At 41.9% G+C, this 19026-nt stretch overlaps 1 protein-coding gene across 6 annotated transcripts in view; it reads right to left on the minus strand.

Moving 5' to 3' along the window:
• shf (Src homology 2 domain containing F) overlaps window positions 1–18781 on the minus strand; it is a 96254-nt gene extending 77473 nt beyond the window's left edge. For 3 of the 6 annotated variants that reach the window (XM_019278884.2, XM_010744371.3, XM_010751882.3), the window contains exons 1-2: window positions 17884–18779; window positions 1561–1693 (exon numbers count right to left, since the gene is read on the minus strand). In XM_019278884.2, the coding sequence (XP_019134429.1) occupies window positions 1561–1693; window positions 17884–18318 (568 nt within the window). In that variant the 5' untranslated portion in view covers window positions 18319–18779. Of the gene's footprint in view, window positions 1–1560; window positions 1694–17883 lie in introns of all 6 variants that reach the window. The other 3 variants (XM_019278883.2, XM_019278882.2, XM_010756976.3) reach the window with 2 other exon arrangements.
• Window positions 18782–19026: the final 245 nt, after the last annotated feature.

Raw genomic sequence — 19026 nt, forward strand, 5'->3', positions numbered from 1 at the left:
TGGATTGGCCAGAAGAAACTGAAAAGGGAATTCAGGGATTGTATTACCACCTATTATTTGTCGATCGCTTAGAAAAATAAAATCTAATTTAACAACTGCGCATTGATATAGATTGTAAGTTTTCCAATACAGGGATAACTACAACTGGCACTCATCCATGGAATAAATCATTATGAATATTAAAAGGATGACTGAAGACCCAAATAAATCCACTAACAGCTCTATTTAGAACAACACCCTCAGTCAACGCTGCAGGAAAAAAAATAGCAATCAATAGATGTGATGGATAAAAGCATGGAACCGGAAAACAAAACCACTTCAGGTTTCAAAGAAAAGAGCAACCAGAAACGGCAACAAAAAAAAAACTGAAGGCTTCATCAGATCAAACAGACAGTTGCTGCCAGCATAGTTTAGTTCGCCAATACAGACAAATGCAAGAACTGTGTCGGGTTGAACTTAAAGAGCACAGGAAAAACTTGGAATAAGTTCAAGATTCAAGTGATACCACAAAAGCTTTTTTTTCCCCCCCCTTTACAGCTTCCTCCACCTGAGTAAGGCGATAAATCTTGAGTTTTTGTACTCAGCTGAGGCAATGACTGGACCAGAGGTCAAACTAGTAAGACAGATGAAAACAAGCGATTGTCTGGGGGCCCATTAAAAGAAAATTGCTGAGGAGGGACAGAGACATTCATGTCCTGCCTTTGTGGGAGCAATAGAAGAGTGTGTGTGTGTGTTCGTATTTGTGTGCGGGATGGTGAGAAGTACAAGTATACTATAGATGATAAGACTGTGTCAGTATATCAAGGCCTAAATACTGATATCTTGTAGTCACCCGAGTTCCAGAAACATCAATTTGAGGTCTGACAGTTACACAAACATCCCTTTCTTAGGTACTAAGATCTAAGAGAGGAAAACAGCTGCCACATGTTTTGTTTTCTCCACATTTTTCATAATTCCTCTTTTCTCTGCACATTCTTCGTTCTTTGTCATTGCTGTGCTCCCTTAGCCACAGAATGAATGTGCACTGTGACAAAGCTGAGTGGAGAATGTGGTCCGGCTGAATTCTTATGTTAGCACACAGCTATTGTTGTCGCACAAAAAAAAAAAAAAAAAAAAAAAAAAAGCCTTCCTGGAAATCCCAGCAAGTGGCTGCCTCCACATGCACACTGTTAAGTGGAAGAAAAACATTTAAATTGATGCTATAGTTGTGAGGTGTGATTTTTTTTTTAATCACGTAGGCCTACAGGTTTTTGTCATTTGTGGGAGCAAAGCTTTTAAAAATGTTTTTCATGACACACAGGTTATTATGCTCTACTGCACCTGTCATGTGAAGTGACATTAGACCCCCTGAGCCTCTATCATTAATTCCCTGCTTGGAAACATATGGCCAAATCACACTGCATATTAATTAATGCTCCACCAGGACAGAGTCATAAACACAAATCAATTATTTGTCACCCTACCTGCGATTCCTGCCTCAAGGTGTGAGGGTGGATAGAGATAGCTAGGGTGATATAATAAAATAAAGATCTTAGAAAAATGATGAAAGTGTTGATCTACCTGCCATCATCTTCTGGGCCTCATATGGCTCCATGTAGCCATCATTCTCAGTTGTCACTTTTTCCGTAATGGTCTGAGTGCCGCCAGCCTGCTCAGCATCGAAAGGGTCCGCATAGTCTTCAAGGATAATGAGCTGCAGAGAGAAGAGAGAAAAAAAAAAAAGAACACACAGAAAGGTGAGACGGAGGGAGTGAAAAAAGTGAAACAGCACGAAGGGGGAATTCTTTTGCTGCTCTGTTGAACACTCCCTGCAACATGGGTTAGGCGTCAGGCGAGTTGTATGACAGATACCGCTGCGGCCCAGGACAGGACCCAGTGATATCCACTGACGCAGGCCGGGTGACAAAAAGGGAGAAACACATAAATGACACTCCACCTCTGTATGCTTCAGCACACCACCACAATGCCTCAGCTTTTAGCCTTAAAGCACGCTCTCTTTGCTACTGCTGGTCTGCCTAATTATATGATAGCCCAGTGACAGGCCTACATTGCAAAAGTAGAGGAAAGATGACCACAACTGCTCAACTCTCTTAAGAGAAACAATTTGGCAGATTTATGCCCACTTGGCAGTGAGCCACGGCTAATTGCAGTCTTGCTCTTTTGCTGAGCATTTTGTGCAGTAGATGGCAATTAGGTGGATGTCCCGAGACCCAGAAATACTGCTCAAACCTTTAGGGAGCAGAGCAACGGTCTGCATCTATAGTGCCTTGGGGGGATATTTGTTTTCTTGAAATATTCCCTTCATCTATCACCAGGACACAGCTTCAAAAGTAAGGATTTTCCTTTTGAAAGGAATTAAATTCCCATCTGAGCCATCTGCCCTCTTGGACATTGGATCTAATGAGGGGGTGTGACAGCAGGGGTTTGGGCCAGCTGTTAGAAAATGGACTTTTTCTCTGTTGAGGCTCCTGATAGTCCAGTCATACAAATCAGTGGGCAGAGAAGAAGGGCACTATATGTTGTGTAACTTGGAAACATTTTAGGGAAGGTTTTCAAACAAATAAGGAAACGCTTAAGCATACACCTAAGGAAGCATGTAAACACGTACATGACTGGCACTACACCCTATGAGTCATGTGTAACAGGAAGGGATTTGGTCTCATTATAAACAAGCTCATCACTCATCTGTTGGATGGGGCCGGGCGGGGCAGACTGGAGGTGGACCGAGCCTCATGCCTGCCGTGCTGTGCCTCCACCTAGCTAGTTTTCCGGAGAACAACCACTGTCCATCTTTGCCACAGAGAGAGTTCGCTTCCCAGAAGTTTAGTCCATATGCGGGCCACCCGTGAGAAATCCACAAGCATACACACACACACACACACACACCTGCCAAGCCTCAGGGAAGCAAGTAAAATGTACAGATATACTCTTCAAACTCAGATATCTTTTTCAGCTGGGAAAGCACCGACATTTCACAGTACCGTTCGAGTGTTCAAGTGTGAGATTTTTTTATAAAAAGATTCTCTAAAGTTCATGTGTTAAATGGTGGAAGGTTCACTAGGGATCATTTGTAAGCCGTTTGCTGCAGGTATATTCCTGCACAGCTCATCTCCGCTATACATGGATTAGGCAATAATAGCAAAGGAAGTAAGTACCACGGATGTGTTTCATAGCAGCTACTGTGTGTTGAATCCGCCTTCTTCAGTATTCCCTCTCCATCTGTTTTGGGAAAAATAACTAGGACTTTTTTCTGCCACAGCATAATTATGGGTTCCTTGAATGTTTTGCTTCTGTGAATTCAAGCAGGGGGAAAAATCCAATACAAACATTGTCCTGGTTTGTTTTTGTGCCACATAAATATACATATTTCGCTCACAAGTTTAATCAAAATTCAGCAATTCAGATGAGCAACATCTTTGTGGCTCCAGAGACCCTGAAACTGTCTGAAAATTATGCATTACAGCCACAGTGTCCACCTCACACCTTGTTGCATAGAACCTCAGCCATCAGTAATCATAGCGGGTGCCAAACCCACCTCAGTCACTGCAAACACAGCCCAAACTTAAGAATAAGTAACCCTCACTAAAAAAAAAAACATATGAATCACCTAAATGGGAGGGATGAAGTGCCTATTTGACTGCGGTGCACATACTGTAGCAGAGTGGCTCGAGGTTTGAGACCATAGCCCACAAATTTGATATAACACTCCAAATGCTGTATCTTAAATTCTTTTCAACAGCTTGAGATGACAGAAGTAGTTTACATATTGTAAAGGAAACTTCTACCACCTTACCAGGACACGCACCTTCATGAGCCAAAGGATGACGTTTGGGCATGTTTCAGGAAATAATGGCAATCACTTATTGAGTTATGTGTGGAGCCACTCCAAAAACATGACATCATCTTTTGCCTTTCCTGTTGACATAATGGAGGACAAATAAAGGGTGGGCTATGTGATGGAAACTCCTGATAGCATCAGACAAAGGGATGTCTTGGGATTAAACGCAATCACGGATAAAAACCTCAAGACTCAAACACAGATACTCCGCTCGGTCTTTAGTTTGGGCATGATATTATCCGACAACCTTGTGGTCCACAATGTTTAATATTTATGGTGTGGAAATTTTGGTTTAGTAATGTCTGAAGTAGCATGCTACTAGAGGGCAGAGAGGGTAAAACACTTCATTTGAACTCTAATGTATGTGTCTTTTTTGCCATCCCAAACAATCAAAATCAGGCTAAATCAAAGTCTAATTGGTCTGTGGGTACTCTGGATGGAAAAACAGAAATCAGCAATCAGTCACAAGTGGCTCTTAGTTGTTCTCTTCTTACGTTCTGCAGCGGCTGAGCCAGTATTTGAAAAACCCTTTTTCATAATTTAAACTTCAAAAGAGTCTGTTTTGGAAAACAAAAAAACACCTCAAGACAAAATGTAATTTATGGCATAGTTGAAAGTATCTACAATCAAGATTTCTCATTTAAAATTCTGTTTGTCTGATTTTAGGAATACATCTGCAGTCGTTAACATTGTGAACATCTTAATTATGGTCTCTGTGCCCTAATATACTTAAATAAGGTTGCAAAGGCTTGTCATTAAACAGCTAACACTACAAAAAAAACACAAAAAAAAACACACAAAAAAACACAAAAAAAACACTTACACTTTCCAGGCAAGCGTATGTTTAGCTCCAAGTTGGGCAATAAAAGCTCTTTTCAGCACCTGTCTCATGTTCCAGTTAGCAGGGACAATCAAGTTCCCATCAAAAGCTAATTTAAGATGATGACAAACCAGTTACCAGCCTGATAACCTTTGAATAGAAAATGAAACACAACAAAGTTGGTCATGGCAGAATGAAGTGGCAAATGTGTTACAACATATCTCGACACGAAGGCGGTGATGTAGATGACTAACTGGATTTGTTTGTAAAGGAAGTGTCTTTTTATCAAGGGAGAATTTCTGAACAACTTTGGTCAATATCAGCCCCACCCTGTGTATCACATTCATAACTTTACAAACCAGTAATGTGTATATCCACAGTACTCTATTGTCACCCATTAACCGGCAACAATGTTATTAATTTCAGCCTACACAGATCCTTCCTGGGCATCTGGGGATTGGATCTCAACTATTTAAAATCAACAAACTGCCTCCGTAAGGCGCCATCATGCAGCCGCTGTAGCCTAGTTCATGAGTGGAGGAGGTGGTTAATATTTCCAAATTGTTCCAATGTGTCCTTCCTGTCCCACTGCACTAATGACTACTCGACAGCAGGAGGAGCATGGGGTTGTGAGGCGAGGGGTGTTAGAGATCGGCGGCAGCGCCTGGGGACACACCATCTGCCTTGTGGCATGCCAGGGTGTGTCAGGACTGCAGCCAAGCCACACTTGTCATGAAAGCAAAATTCCCTCTCAGCGCAAGACTACAGTGCCTCGATATATCAGGTCTTTACTAAGCTGCGCTGTAAGCTTATATGAATCTCACATCAGGCTTAGGCCGTGTCCCCGTGGTAGCTGGGTCCTTTACTGGTCTGCAGCATAGAGACAGAACTCACTCAATTACTTTCATTCCACAGCTCAGATCCCAGGTTGGCCAGACCTGCCAGAGATCTGGCAGCTCACAACAGATTTCTTGAAATGCACTGCGGCTCTCAGGTGATGAAGCTGACTTCAAATCAGTGGGAACAGAGGGGGGAACATTAGCGAAGGTGGGAGACTATAACAGGCACCTGCCACTTTGGCTCAATGTTAGACGATGCTTGAGTTTGTAGGATTACATTTCCATTGGGCCCCGATCTTCCATTAGAAGTGAGAAAATATGGGCTAGAGTTCTCCTCCTACACCCTTAATGGAGAGAGAATGTATCGGCTGGATAATCAGAAGCAAAAGGATAAAAAATTCAGAAACTCCATTAGTTGAAATTTGAGCACGCTTGGAAATTTGGTTAGAATCATTAGAAAAATAGGCTGTACATTTCTCTTTTTCACATTTTGAACTACATGTCCAGTGTTGGTGTTTTAGAGCTATAAACAACCAGAAGCAAATGCAATATGATACGAGAGTAATGACTTCACCAGGCAATAACCAGATAAACACCTTTAGACGCGTACACAGATGAACATGAAAAAAATTAGTATAGACAGGAGCATAATATTAATGTCATGGCTGGTCCAGGAAGGATTGAATGCGTCAAGGTTGAAGCTCCTCTGAGACCGCCAGAAAACTCAGCAGGCTGTAGAATGAGGAAGGAGAGAAAAAAAAGGAAAAAGGACTGACGTGTGTGATTTATGTCTCATGCCACGAGGGATTTCAGCCACTGATAACCTAATACAACTCAGTGCTTAGCAGCTCAATTGGATTAAGGCATTTCAAAAGGTTTGTTTTTTGTTTTTTTGCTGCTTTTGCTCTTTTGTTCTTTAGTGTAACAAAAAAAGAAAAACATGCCATTTTTGTTAGGGCAGAAAGCCACTTTAAAAAGGGAGGCCAGAGTAAGGGGATTTTTTTTTTTTTTTATCTTTGTAGAGAAGAGAGCTGCCATGCATAGAGCATGTTTACTCGTGATGGATGGAAAAATGTTCAAATGTTCATGTAAAAGCCAAACTCAGCAAACTGAGCGTCATTGAAGTGCCTCTACCGATAGCTCCTCCACCTTATCTTTGTCTATAAACACAGACTGAATGCTGTGTGTGCAGTGCGCAGTCATCCCAAGATGACTTGGCCACAGTCTTCAAGAAAGAACACACTGTACGGCACTCAAAGCAATTTATTTAAGCAGAAATGATCACAGCTTCTCTGTTGACATGATGCATTTACTATCAATAAGATACTTTTGTGTTTCTAAAGGAGCAAGCACAAATCTGGTTACAATTCATTGAAGGCCCCTTGAAAAGACTGAGCCCTGCTGGGTTCTATATCTCCCAAACAGATTAGGCAGATGGAAAACTGGCATCGCCTCTAAAGGGGAGACGGTGCAGGAGTGCATTTCCCACCACGCAGATTTGACATTAATGAAACTTTACTGAAATGTTTCCTAAATAACACGGTTGCTCTCTGTGAGCGTGGTCGAGCAATGTGTCTCCACTAAAGGCCCACTTAGGAGTCTGAAAAGGTAGCTAATCAAATTATTATATTTGCTATAAAGATGCCTTGTCACAATCGGTTACAAGCTACCGCAGTCAACAAACCAGAGAAGAGCTATTCACTTGAAGTAAAAAAAAAAAAAAAAGTGTTGTTGGAGAATCATTCAAAAGTAGCAATGCAGTGTTAGGAAGTTTTGTGAATTGTGAATGAACAAAAACATCTTGTGACTTCATAGATAAGGTCAAAGCATGCACACACCTCTTAGAAACATGTCCAGTATGTTCTGATGATTACTTGGAAAACAGACTTCCCTTCTATATTCATAACCACTCAGCCTCAAAAGTGCGCTTTCTTTAACATGACCACCAGCAAGCTCAGGATTCAGAGTGTTTGTGCGATTACTGTATATGTTTGAAGGATTAGATTTAGCATTCCCCTTTGCACATCAATGTGCTCAGCCATCAGTTTCACATGTGTCTCCTTCAGCGACATCTGCACTGTTCAAAGAACGGTTGACTTCTGGCTGCCGACTTATTTATTACGCCCCCCCTTTAAGATTCAGACCACATTAAATGTTGGTTCTTCAGATCTCTGCACTCTAACTCATGTGGGGCGGCTTTCGCATGGCAGCCGGGGTGAAGCCGGTTCTTTTGGCAACAACCGATTTAGCCTGTTGTTGATCATGGTTTGCATGGAATGCTTCCAGATGCAGCAACTGCAACACTGATACGATGCACCACACTTTAGCAGGATAAACATGAGCAAAGCATAACAGTGCACTCTGAATGGCAATGAATGGAAAGAGACATAAAACGCGTAATGCACACCTGGAGAGTCCCCGAATCACCAATATGACTATGGGTTGCTGTTCATCATGAGGCTTTTATGACCCCTATAGTCCAGTATACTGTGGGTAAGCTATTCAGCTCACTCACAAGTCATATCTGTTATATATCAAATATATTGAAGATGCACAGAGTGCACTTACAAATGAGGGATGTGTGTACAGGAACTGCAGAATGCACACACGAGGTAAAGAGGTCTCAATCAATGCTGAAGTAGGATGTCTAGTGTTCATTACCAATGCTCATTCAAATCAGACTTAGAGTAGCCTATATACTCCCAGGCAATCAAGAAAGAACTGATACAAATTTCCCTAAGTGCTCAAAAAATCTTTACACCTACACAGAGTTACAAATAGGATCATCTTCTGCCATTTTGTCTAATCTTTCTTATTATATAACTTGTATAACTCTGTATTAAATATGTCTTTTTTATATCAGTGCAAATAAACACCTACAACTGATTAAACCTCTCACACACTGTAGTCATGACAACATCGCGTTAACAGAGTAGACCTTATGTAATAGTAAAGTTTTAAAAAATTACATAATTTCTTATGTTATTTCTTCTCTTTTGTTACTGAAGCTCCACACAAATTACTTTTTCTTCCTCTCCGAAAAAATGGCCTGTGTATACCACAGTATCCTGAACGTCCCCAAGCAGCATTCTGTCCAGAGACGGCTGGACTCGTCGGCATCAGATCTGTTGCCTCTCTTATCTCTTCTGTACCCTTTGGTAAACACCAATATGTAGTTTGTCTTTTAACACTTTCTTCATTAGTTTTTCAAGAAACATGAACGATACACATGACACAAACTGTGTATACCAATGCATAAATGTACACAAGATAAAGATGGATAAAACATCAAATAAAAATGCATACATACAAAGGTTAAATAGACAAAAATAAATTTAATTAAAAAGAAATAATAAAATCACCAATAGATTCACTATAATAACTGTATTAATCAGTCTTAAAAGTGTTAATGAGTGTTCTCTGTAGTGTGTCCACAAAATGTACTATTTTTGCTCATGTACACAAGCCTCAGCACTAATTAGTAGCAATCAGTTTTGGCTGAATGTCAGTATTATGCTGAAGTTTTACCTGAAACATCGCCAAAGTCAAACATTTTGTGCATTTTAAAAGGGTCATAGTGCCAAAACTATGGTTTTGAATTATCACATTCAATCCATCTGAGCTGCTCAATGATCTACTTGCCTACATGTAACATCAATAAGGCTTTAAAGAAAGTAGATGTGTCATTGGAATCCTTCAAACAAACATTACTTTAAGAAAACTAGATGGCCCCCTTGCCGCATGTGGGCTGAGAGAGAGATAGAGAATGAGGAGTAAAAGATGAGTAGAGAGAGATGTCGGCGTGCCAAAATTTAACGCGTTAATTTTGTCGATTAATTTTAAAGAATTAACGCGATTAATTACAGAATTTTTTGCGATTAATTAGTTAATTTTTTTTAATCGATTGACAGCCCTAATATACACACACACTTGAACAAATCTCCTAGCGGCTTCAACAATTTTAAGTAGCTAAACATGCAACCTTACTTTTCAATAAATTCCTATTCAGGCCGCCCTCATCTGCTGACGAATGACTGCATCCTCCTGTAGAACCCAAGGCAGTGAAGCACAAAAACACTGCAACTTGTCCCTAAGGACCTCATTCATTGAAACACACTCCACACAGCCACTTAAGGCCTCCAGTGTAGAAAGGGGAGGAGGCCGCGATTTGCACCCTATGAAGGTGCTCTTAATATGCGACAGATATTCAAGATTAAGTACTTGACGGCACGCTTGACAAAATCCAATTTCCTTCCTCTGCCCCCATCCCTGTGTGATAGATTTATTGGCAGTGTTTCTGGTATATACACTTAGTGGTGCAGAGTTGAAAATAATTCAGGTGCTACAATGGAATGTTGAAAATATGGTAATCCCAAATCCATTTGAATGAGCAATTTGTCCTCAACATAGCTTACACAAATTTCCCTCAACGCTACAATTACAATTATTATGAAAACACTGATTTCGTTTTTAATTTGAGAATGAGGCAGTTGGTTGCAACGAGTAAAAAAATATGCTGACTGCAGACATGCAATTCACTCCCACGTGACGCTGCAACCTCAACACACAGGCACAAACAGTTGTTTATCATGGCTCCTAGAACATAAAAAAATGACACAATTAGGAAAGTAGGGCCTCATGAAACAACATGAGGAGATCCACTGGGACGGAAGCTTTGATTTTGGGGGTGATTTATAGAAACAGGGAGAAAAACAAGCCACAGTTAGGCTGTAAACAAAGCTACAGATTTTGATGTGAGGACGTCTTGATTGAGGCTGGAAGTTCTGTGGCCTCAGATAGCCTCTGTGTGGTGAGGATGCAATGAGGTCCCTGCATGTCGCCTACACTGACAATAGTTCAAGCGCGCAGGGTGGAGTCCCATACCACTGCCATTGCTACGTGGCTTCCCACCTCTCTGAGCAGGACAGCAAAAGGCTGGAGAGGCTATATATTAAGAGGGGTGAGGGACAATCACAATTCCGTTGCCACACATCTCTCAGTGGAGCATGCAACAGCTATGTGCCGTCACAATTTGTCACCATTTCCGACATCTAGGGTGCTCGTGTCAAAACAACCGAGAACATTAACCCTGGTAACATTTTAGCAAGCGAGCAGCAGCCAGCCTACACAGAGGGGCGAGCACAGACTTGTCAAGTTAAAAAGGGAATGTCACCAAGTTGTAAACACTTCCTGTCAGGAAGGGAGCACTTCCTTAATCCTGGAGCAACTAAGCTATTCCTTATTTTCCACCAAACAACTGCAGATAGTAGCTTTCTTTCTCTACCCAGGCTACTATCACAATAGCAGCTCATTTTAACTGTGAAAAATAAAAAAATAAAAATAAACAGTATAATGTGAACCTCCTGTGAGTGCCATTACAAAAGACTGAAAATTATTTGGTACACTCTTTTCTCATTCACAGAGCAATGAAACGAAACTCTGGAAACCCACTAAGAAAAAAAATGGAAGTGTTCGGCTTCCTGGTGGGCACTCAGATCACAGGGCAGCTCTGTTCGTGAAGCGGAAGTCTGGCTGCCTCCTGCAGCGTGACACAAAAACAACAGCCTGCAGGAGATGAAAAGGCAAATCAGATCTCTGTAATCTCTACCCTGTATTGAATTTAGATGCAAAAATGACTATTTGATTACTGCTGAAATTTGCATAGTTTTTACTGAGGGAGGGCAAAGCTACTGAATACGTCATGCAGATTCTCCGTTTGTGCATTAAAAAGCATGCAGGCTTAGGGTTCAATTTGTTTCTTTTTAATCGTTGTGCGATGTTCCCCTGCCCAACAGGACTCCCTCTTTCCAGACTCACACAGGCACACATACACACACACACACACATACACACACACACATACACACACACTGTCATTAAGCAAAACAGAGCCATGTGTCTACAACTCCCCAGCGGCCATAGCTGCAGCACAAGTCTTCAGGCTAATTGTGACCTGGTGGAATCATGTGACTGATGTTCCGGTGCAAAGCTAGAAAAAGCAAATCGAGCAACAAACAGAACAGACTCCGTCGGGACTCTTTAAACTGAAAAGAAGGCTCCCAGATGGAGGGGGGGGGGAGAGAATGAGCAAACAATGGCTAAAGGCCATCGTTTCCAAGACCTATAACTTTCAAGCACATGTGGTGGGATGGTTGTATATAAAACCTAACCATGACTAGTTATTACACTCAATGATGCTGGATTACAGCATCATGTAAATGTAATAGGATTTGTGGATTGACCAAAATGACATCTTGATGAAAAGCCAAACCTTTCGTTACTCAATTGAATGAGAATTACATTATGTCTTCCAGAGTATCCTCCACTCCAGGATGACTTCATCCTGCCCCACAGAGGCGGAGCTTAAGCATGTATGCCGTTAGGCTCTGTGCTCCTTCCTTCCTTTCAAAGTACCCTTCCAGGATTCTTATTCAGGTCACAGGAAACCATTGTGGTGCGCTGTTGTCATGGACAGTAAAGCATTAAAAAAAAAAAAAAAATGTGTTGGCATGAAAAGAACATTTCTTTTTTTTGCATTCTATCCAGCGGGTTATTAAAGCTGAATATCTTGTAGGCTTTAACTAGCTCGTGTGACTCTGAGAAATGTTTTAGATGCCTAAAATAGTTCAGGAAATGCATGACATTCTTTAACACCTCAGTGAGGAGTGGGTCATACTGGAAACAAAGATTTCACAATCGTGCCTGGTACTTCATGCCAACAATATCACAGTCTAGACTAGACTACTGTCATGACTCAGAGTAGCCATAGCAACACACTGTCTTAGTAATTTTACACTGTTTATCAAAATAATCAAAATAATCATCTACTTACACGAAGATGTGAGCCACCAATGACGGTAACAAATTTGTCACTACTGAGCATGATTAAGAAAAACAACAGCTGCAAAATCCAAGACATGAACAACACAGCTTTCACACCAATCTGGTGATTATTTCATCCTGGGTATCACATTGTCACAGTGGTGGAAAATGACTTGAAATCATTACTGGTCCAGAGGTGTAACCCAAGGTGTGCAGAGGTGTCCTCGTTTTAAATAATTTGAGTAAGAAAACATGACATTATGTCCAACACTATGACGTTTACTCAGCCAAAGAGCAAAAAAAACAGGTTTGTGTAACTGTAGACTAGAGAACCTCAACTGCTCCACTCTGACATCCAGTCCAACCTGCTATCAACCTCACCAGCCTCCGTCTGATTCAGGAAGTTTAGAGAACTGCACTTAAAAGGGGGGCTATAACAAAACATGATGGGCTCTGATGTTTTCATCCATTTTCTGGCTCCCTGAAGAAAACCACTCTCACAGAGCCAGCTGATATTGACGTTAGTGCTTGACATTTCTCCTATCACTGGGAGAGATGAGAGCTTGAAAGGCCGGTGGGATGCATTTATAAAACTCCACTGATGTCTGGAGTGCCAGGGTGAAAGGCCAATAGAGGATATTCAAGTTGTTGGGAAATGAAGCCGAGTCGAGTTCAGCCATGCTCTACAGGCATTGTAATCCACGGGCCTGTCAAACAAGCCTGATCTACCCACGCTGTGGTAGACTGTAGCTTGGTAGGTGTGTCTAATGATGTAATTCAGCTCTTTCACATGCATACACGATCTCAAGTCTAATCTGATCTGGACTCAAAAGTACGCGAGGGACAAAAGGAAGGAAGTCGACATCTATTCTATGACACTGAAGCATGACTGCCTTTGTGTGCGCTAGCATTCATTGTATGTGACATTTTTTTTGTTTGTTTGATCTTTATTCCAGAGACAGGCAGCTACATGTGACGGATACTGAGTCTGCTACAGCTGAAATCCATGTTAAGTTTAATACAACACTAAACATTGCCCATTCCCCATGCTTGGAGATGCTACTGCTGAGAAATGTTGATCAGATTAAAACAGGTTACACCTGTCCTGTCTCCTTTACGTCAGTTATATTGTATGAATATTTAGGTTACCTCATCAGTTGGTTCAATTTTCACAGCATATCAAGACTAAAAGATGAAAAAACTTCACTAATGCAACACTAACGTTTCATCATCCTTGCAAGAGCTCTGTTCTTACCTGTAGGAATGGTGACTAATAAAAAATGCCAAAAATGTGTTAAGGGAGAAAAGGGCAGGTTCTATTGTGATTTTTCTCAAACCAGAGAATTCAGAAAATGGGGGAAGTTTTATTTCTAAGGCTTGCAGTTAACGAGTTGTGAGCCAAAATAGAAAGTGCTTTATAAATGGCCCCATGGTGGCACTACTTGCACCCAATCCTAATTTTACTAAAAGTGTGTTTGTTGGTTAAATCCTGCTAACTGACAAACAGACCACACAGGGATCAAAACGGAGCCTTAAGGTAGAGATAACCATGACTTTCCACCTCCAGCATAATCAGCTGAAATGCTGAGCAAGGTCTTATAAAAAAGTATGTGGAGGAGATGTGGAAAAATAAGCACAGAGGAAATGTGTTAATCCAGATGTCTCTGTTGGATCCCTCAACAACTGTCAGGGCTTCTGATCCAAATGTAGGTTTCTATAGATAGATAGGCACTGAGTCAAAGGACCCTGAGCCATAGTTAGATTGCAACAGCAGTTAGATTGCAACAGCAGTTTTCCAGGTGCACAGACAGATAGTGATGATGACGGGCCCGCACTTCACAAGGACTGTGGCAGCCTGTCATCTCCGCACTGCTGCTTTTGTTTACACATTTCCGAGTGGAGGCCGTCATCACTTTCGTATGTCCTTGAGAGAAGTTCGGTTAGTGCTGAGTAGAGCGATGAGCTGGGAGATGAGGCCTTTAATTAGCTCCAAGGCAGGATGATAATTGATCATCTCCCTCAACTCACTCTACCATGAAGGGCTTGGCATCATTTAACACGAAATACATCACAATGCCTTGAAAACTCCAAACTACAAGTAACAATCTGCATCAAAATGAAGCTCCAAGAAGACGGATTTAAATCCTATGAATAAAGTGACACCTCTTAGAAGACTGGCATGAAAAACACAGAACTCCATTAGATGAAATAGGACGCCTATGAAATTGTGGCACGTACATTGTATTTTGCAGATTAGATAGTATATCACTGCATGTTTATCTTGCTGTTCCCCCCCATGGAAGCGTGCTGAATAGAAATGGACTGGGGAAAACTCACTTGATGCTGCTATTGGCATTTCAGGCATTAGGTAAGCAGTGATATAATTAGCATTCATGAGTCAAGTAATTAAAACATCAATGTAACCAAGCAGTGCTGTTAAGACACCGGTGTGCTTTTTGCTCAGTCTCCAACAGTCAGCTTTTAGTCGTTGCACTTAGAAAGACTCCATTTACTATCGCACTGATGCCCATGTATGTGTTTGTCCATGTGTGAGCTGCAAGCCAGAAATACACTTTTTTTTCCCCTAACACTGTCCAGATGTCTCACAGATTGTGAAAAAGGAAATGAGAAAAGTTGCTCCAAGATTATTTCAACATGAAGATTCACTAAACAAGAACAAATATTGTAAACTGTAGACACTTTCAACACCAGCCTGGAGGTAGAGAGCCTGAAACAAACTGCAAACAGTAGTTTGCAACAACACGTGTCTATATAATGAGACAATCCTACACCAACAGCACTTTTAAAATCACCTGGAGAGTCCCTCTAACAAGGAACAGTTATCACAGCCAGCCACAGTGGGAAAATAAATATTTTGCTTACAGATAAACTTTAATCCTCACAAAAGTTTGAACATAAAGCCCCATAACACTCGAAGCACTCAATGTTTTTTTGTTGTTGTTTTTTTTCTGCAAATTATTCAACCACATTCACACTGTGATGTACTTAGTGTATGTACACCATTTTTTGACTGTTCAACCAAAAATATGTAACAAAGAGGCAACATGTTCTTTTGGAACAACATTCCTTTCCTCCTGAGGGGATCAGGTGACCGACAGTACACTATGGTGTGACTGACTGACTGTACTTTCTAGTCTTCTGGCCACTCAAAGCGCTTTACAGTACGTATCTCATTCACATACACTGATGGCATTGGCTGCCAACTGCTCATCAGTTTTAGGAGCTAACCGTTCATACACATTCACACACCAATGGCGCAGCCTTTGGGAGCAATTTGGGGCCCAGGGACACTTCGACATGCAGACTGGAGGGGATTGAACCGGGGATCGAACAGCCGATCTTCTGATTAGTAGACGACCCGCCTCCAAATCACAGCCGCCCTACTATGCAGGGAAAACAACTCAACTCAGCAAAATGTTTATAATAAGTGTAAAACTGACAACTTTTACGAAACTAAATGAAGGCTTACTTATTACTGTGATGGATTACAAAGCTCAGACAATTTTCAAGTCGGTGCAAGCTTTTTTTTTTTTTAATACTCTGCGAGATAGATGGCAACAAACTCTAAGGGTGGCACATATTTACAGTTTGTAAGCGTACACCACCATGGGTAGTGTGAGGAGGACAACCTGAACGACAGATATATATATATATATATATTTAAAAAAAAAAAAAAAAACACCAGTATTATCTGTTCTCTATCACACCTCCCTCTCCACTGCTACACCATTTTCATTTAGCCTTCAGCACCTGACAAAAAACCTTTAAACCCCTTCTCTGCGCATATTGCTTAAGCCCAGCAGCTGTCAGTACTGATTTAGCTCGTCCATAACATCATTCATAGTGGTAGGTGTGAGGTATTTAAAACATACTATGCAATCATCTGCCTGTCTGTCTGTTAAAGCCATATGTGCACATGAGGGAGAAAGAAGAGGGGCGGAAGCAACTGTATTCCTAACTTGGCGGGGAGGGGGGGGCAAATAAGCTTCAATTAACATGAGGCAACAATAATCTGTTTAATCAGCTTGAACAGCTGCAGAGCCTGGTGAGAACTGTAAATTCTGATTCCCTGCTTGTTTTACAAATATAACAGATAGCTTTATGATTATTCAACCTGCATACCAAGTTCCTGAAAACAGAGGCTGACAGTTTAAAGAAAACAAACAATGGCACAGAAGATAGTTTTATGAGCTTCACGTGTTTCCTGATCTTTGTGTTGAGATCATGTGGGAAATACAGATGACAGCTACAGTTGTGTTTTGTGTGATCAAAACTGGGGTGAGAAAAAAAAAATGCCGTCTTTCTTCAGACACCGTTCCTGTGACAGGTTGCAGACACTGTGGAATATAAATTTTAAAAATAAGTGTTGAACCCAAAACCAACTGCGAATTTGCCACACATCACAAAGACAGGTGCGAAAGAAAACACTGGAGGAGGAGGAAGTAACATTAAGGTGAAATCAAGACGACCACAAGAAATTTCGGAACGCAGCTGTGATTGAGGCGTGATCTCGGGGGGAAACAGTGGTGCGCAGTGTGTATTTTCACAGGACCGTGCCTTCTTCTCTGTACATGAGCTATGCAGACACTGAAACATTCCTTAGAGGGATCGCACTCATCATACGGTATGTCCTTAACCTCAGTGACATTGAACATATCAGGTTTCTCTAAATGAACACGGTGTGTACGGATTCCTAAGAGGCCTGGGCATGACAGTGAGCTCCAAGGCAAATCCTACATGAATTCTGCCTGTTTGTCTGTCTCCACATTCACTTCGTTAGTGATGTGAAGTGTGCAACCAGCTCCACGCATTAGCCACACAAAAAAAAAAAGCCATGAAGTTTGTGTCGTTATACTTGCGCCAAGAGAAACTCAAATTAGAGCCATATATCCATAAACCCATCACAAGTAACCCCCCCCCTAAGGCAGCAGGCATCACTGTAAAAAGAACATTAACTAAATTGATCTGTCTAGTTAAAAAAAAAAAAGATTAGATTAAAGCTCAATTAGAAACACTGTGAATAAGACTAGATCACATTGCTTGATAGAGATGGGCACACATAACATTTCTCCCAGCAGAGCAGAGTTTGCCAGCACCTTCGTACTGCAGCAAGTTTACTGTCACATAGTAAGCATGTTTTTTTTTCAGTATTGTGGCATATCTGCTGTGATATTGAGCCTTGTGTGAACACACAGTGTATGGACTGCTCCCTCCACAGCACTCCTTGTAATGCAGGTTAGTTATTAGACAGAGGTGGATGTCGCAACACGTGGACAGACGTTGTGCGGGCTGTGATAACAAGTTCAGCCGGTTGTAACGATTCATTCCTTATTGGAGAAAAAAAAAAGATAACTCAGTTTTGTGTTTTATTTTTGAAGAAAACTAGCCTCAAATATAAATGTTTGCCAGACTAAATATTAAGGATAACAGCTTTTTTTATTATTATTATTATTTCTTTGGGACATATTTCAGTCTATAGGAGAGTTAAGAAGCAACAGAGTTTGTTGCTCTACACCTCGACCACAGACTAAAACTTCACCCACCTTCTCCTTGTTGTTGTCGTGGTCCGGGGGAGGTGAGGTCGGAGATTTAACACTCCCGACAGCAACAGCTTGGGTGACTGTGACACCGCCGCCCGGAGCTGGGCTGCTCTTTTCGATTGTTTCCACCTTGATAAGTCGGTGTTTTGGTGACACATACTTGATATCCGGAGACCCCACAGTGTTCGAGCTCGGGCCGAAGGAAATATTTCCACCTGGAGTGTACGGGTCCTCGAAGTCTAGCTCTTTTTGTAGTTTGTAAGCAGCGAGGATGTCCGGCTGAGCGGGGCTCGGGAAGGTGGCCCCGGAGCTTGTTTGTTGGTAGCCAGGCGCACCGGGCACACCGGTGTGACAGTGTCTGTAGTCCGGTTTTGGAGGCGCCGGAGGGGGTGCTTTGGTAGTTTTGAATCCTAGGTGCTCCTTGAACCACTTGGCCATGCTGCCAGTGCATCTCTCTCAAGTCAATTAATGTAGTTTTAGTTCCACCTTTTTTTTTTTTTTGTTCTTGCCAGCGGAGCCCCGAGTCTGTTCGTCAAAGTGGGATCCTCGGGTCAGCCGCGGCCAGCCGACCGGTGTCGGAGCGTGTCGCCAGTCTCGTGCGTTTGTGTCGGTCCGGAGAGGAGCGCACGAGCGAGCGAGCGAGGGGGCGGTGGGTGGTGGTGGATGGGGTGTGGGTGAGGGTGAGAGGGGGGGAGCGCGAGGCCACAGGCACTTTCTGGTCTGCCCTGCCGACAACTCTGTCACTCACTGCACGGCTGCTCTCCACGTCAGGTTTCCAGACTACGCAACAACACGGGAGCGCTTGTGCAAGAGGAACACACGCCCCCCCACCACCACCACAGCCACAACCTGCCCTCCCCTACCTGAGAACATTCACTGCCACCTACCGGGCTTCTGAAACTCCGCTGACTGTTGACTACTGCTGCATGAATACGTCTCCAGTTTACAAAAAATAATAAAATAAAATAAAACACTAAAAGCGCCAAGTTTTTTTTACCTAGCAGAGCAGAGTGATCCCGAGATGAGTGAAGTTAAAAAAAAAAAATGCCTGGAATAATAAAATATTTTAAGTTTTATTCTAACTTCCTGCCATTTAAAAAGTTTCTTAGACCAATAGGATGATCTAAGTCTCTAAGTATAGAACAA

This window comes from Larimichthys crocea, chromosome VIII (genome assembly GCF_000972845.2).
Source record: "Larimichthys crocea isolate SSNF chromosome VIII, L_crocea_2.0, whole genome shotgun sequence".
Taxonomy (NCBI): domain Eukaryota; kingdom Metazoa; phylum Chordata; class Actinopteri; family Sciaenidae; genus Larimichthys; species Larimichthys crocea.